This window comes from Cherax quadricarinatus, chromosome 10, assembly GCF_038502225.1.
Source record: "Cherax quadricarinatus isolate ZL_2023a chromosome 10, ASM3850222v1, whole genome shotgun sequence".
Lineage (NCBI taxonomy): Eukaryota > Metazoa > Arthropoda > Malacostraca > Decapoda > Parastacidae > Cherax > Cherax quadricarinatus.
In genome coordinates this window covers 31,184,591-31,187,596 of record NC_091301.1, presented here as the reverse complement: position 1 = coordinate 31,187,596, position 3,006 = coordinate 31,184,591, and the positions used below count along the sequence as shown (strand labels likewise).

Here is a 3,006-nt window from a genome sequence, read left to right as displayed (position 1 = left end):
ATATATATATATATATATATATATATATATATATATATATATATATATATATATATATACATATATATATATATATATATATATATATATATATATATATATATATATATATATATATATATATATATATATATATATATATATATATATATATATATATGGTATAAAACCTTGGTAATAAATACCGACAAGTTGGTTTAGAAAGACACGTAAGCAAACACTTGTTAGAAGTGATCAAGGTCCCAGGACGGAAACGTTTTCTAATAAATATGTTATAGTGTTTGCTTATGTGTCTTTCTAAACCATATATATATATATATATATATATATGTCAGTGACCCCCAACTGAGGCGAGAATTTGTTAAGAAATTCATTAGAAATACAAAGTTATATAAAAGTGAGGAAGAATTAAGAGTGGTGAGGCTGGACGGGGAACCACTGATGCAGCAGACAATAACTGTGAAGAACACAAACACTGCTGAAGGTAGGTGGTAATCCTCACATGTCCCGCTCACCGCTGTATAGCCCTTGTGGTTTAGCGTTTCTTTTTGATTACGTATAATAATCCTCACATGTCCGGTAGTTTCAGGGAAACTTGACTCTTTAGGGAAACTTTTGACGCCTTTGTGCAATAGTACATGATCTTGCGGCCTTAATTCAAAGTGGTACTTAGTGTACTTAAGGTCATGTACATGTTAGGCTTGTCTGCTTAACTTTATTATTATTATTATTATTATCATTAGTAGTATATTTTATTATTATTATTATTTGCAACAGCGCGACAATAATCATGATTTAGCTTTAAATTATTGAGAATAATGTGGGCAAGATATGACGTCATGGAGCACTGGCCGCGGCGTCTTCAGCGGCGGTGTCAGCAGCGGCGTCAGCGGCGTCAATGGTTGTCAGCAGCGGCGTCAGCGGCTGTCAGCAGCGCCGTCAGCAGTTGTGTCAGCAGCGGCGTCAGCGGCTGTCAGCAGCGGCGTCAAATGTTGTGTCAGCAGCGTCGTCAGCGGTTGTGTAACTCATACTGTAGTGGGTCGTGTAAACAGCTGAAGAAGAATTTGTTGAAGGCGTTGATGAGGTGGTATCGGTTGAGGTCCAGCATATAGTCATCATCAGTGTACACCTACAAGAACATAGTCATCATCAGTGTACACCTACAAGAATATAGTCATCATCAGTGTACACCTACAAGAACACAGTCATCATCAGTGTACACCTACAAGAATATAGTCATCATCAGTGTACACCTACAAGAACACAGTCATCATCAGTGTACACCTACAAGAACATAGTCATCATCAGTGTACACCTACAAGAACATAGTCATCATCAGTGTACACCTACAAGAACATAGTCATCATCAGTGTACACCTACAAGAACATAGTCATCATCAGTGTACACCTACAAGAACATAGTCATCATCAGTGTACACCTACAAGAACACAGTCATCATCAGTGTACACCTACAACAAAAACTATAAATAGTAAATACTCGTTAGAAATATACATTAGAATACATAAATTATATTGTTTTGATACTGTACTCACCTAGTTGAGGTTGCAGGGGTCGATTCCTAGCTCCTGGCCCCGCCCCTTCACTGGTCGCTACTAGGTCACTCTCCCTGAACCTTGAGCTTTATCATACCTCTGCTTGTGTGTGTTCTTACCTACCTATTTATGGTTGCAGGGGTCGATTCATAGCTCCTGATGTCGTGTAGGGGTTCGTGAGGAGATTTTGGGCTATGAAATACACCCGTTGGATGTCTGGAGGCGTATAATTAATATGAGTTGAGGGGAGATCCAGGAGCCTTGCCTTCGTCCAGTCTAAGTCTAACGGGAACTGAGAAAGACTGAGAGCGGGGCCTCTGGCCTACGGCTCACGTGTGAGGAACTCGTGATGTCATAGCTGGTCACTGAGCCTATCTATAAAGTGGCTGGGATTAGATAAGTGTACTACGCAGGTACACAGTAACACTACTGACAGTGGCCCCTTCTCTTCGCTGATCGCTACTAGGTCCACTTTCTCCCTGCTCCATAAGCTTTATTGAACCTCTTCTTAAAGCTATGTATGGATACTGCCTTCACTACATCACTTTCCAGACTGCTCCACTTCCTGACAACTCTATGACTGAAGTACTTCCTAACATCCCTGTGACTTACTTATCTGAGTTTTCAACTTCCAGTTGTGACCCCTTGTTGCTGTGTCACATCTCTGAAACATTCTGTCTCTTTTCACCTTGTTAATTCCTCTCAGTATTTTATAGGTTATCACGCCCTCCCTATCTCTCCTGTCCTCTAGTGTTGTCAGGCTGAGTTCCCTTAACCTCTCCTCGCAGGCCATACCCCTCAGCTCCAGGACTAGTCTTGTTGCAAACCTTTGCACTTACTCTAATTTACTGACGTGTTTGACCAGGTGTGGGTACCATACTGGTGTTGCATACTCCAATATGGGCCTGACGTACATGGTGTACGGTGTCGAAATGCAGCGGATATTTGATGTGCGCCTCAGGGGACATGCTCGGTATAATGCTTACTGCAAGATCCTTTTCCTTAAGTAAAGTTTGCAGCCTTTGACCTTTTAGGCTGTACTCCATCAGCGGTCTTCTTTGTCCTTCCCCAAGCTTCATAACTTTTCAATTGAAGAAGTAAGACTCCAATAGTCATTTGCCGGACCAGGCTTGAAACCTGTCTGGATCCCCTTGTAGGCTTACCTGAGCCTCGTCCGCTCGTATTCTCCTCATTAGCTTCACATCATTTGCGAACAGGTACACCTCTAAATCTATCCCTTCCCTCATGTCATTTACATACACTACTAGAAACAGCACCGGACCTAGGCCTGACCCTTGTTGAAACCCACTCGACACATTCACCCACTCTGACACCTCGTCTCGTACCAACACACGTTGTTTCTTTCCTGTCAGGTATCCCTGATTCATTGAAGTACTTTCCCTGCTTTTCCTGCCTGCTCCTCTAACTTTTCAACTAGTCTCTTGTGCGGT

General features: G+C 41.6%; 1 protein-coding gene across 1 annotated transcript in view; it reads right to left on the bottom strand.

The window, feature by feature from the left end:
- Positions 1-236: 236 nt before the first annotated feature.
- Positions 237-3,006, bottom strand: part of LOC128705682 (prolyl endopeptidase FAP) — a 593,907-nt gene continuing 591,137 nt past the window's right edge. The window contains exon 18 of the mRNA XM_070083751.1: positions 237-1,129. Within this exon, the coding sequence (XP_069939852.1) occupies positions 1,010-1,129 (120 nt within the window). The 3' untranslated portion in view covers positions 237-1,009. The remainder of the gene's footprint in view (positions 1,130-3,006) is intronic.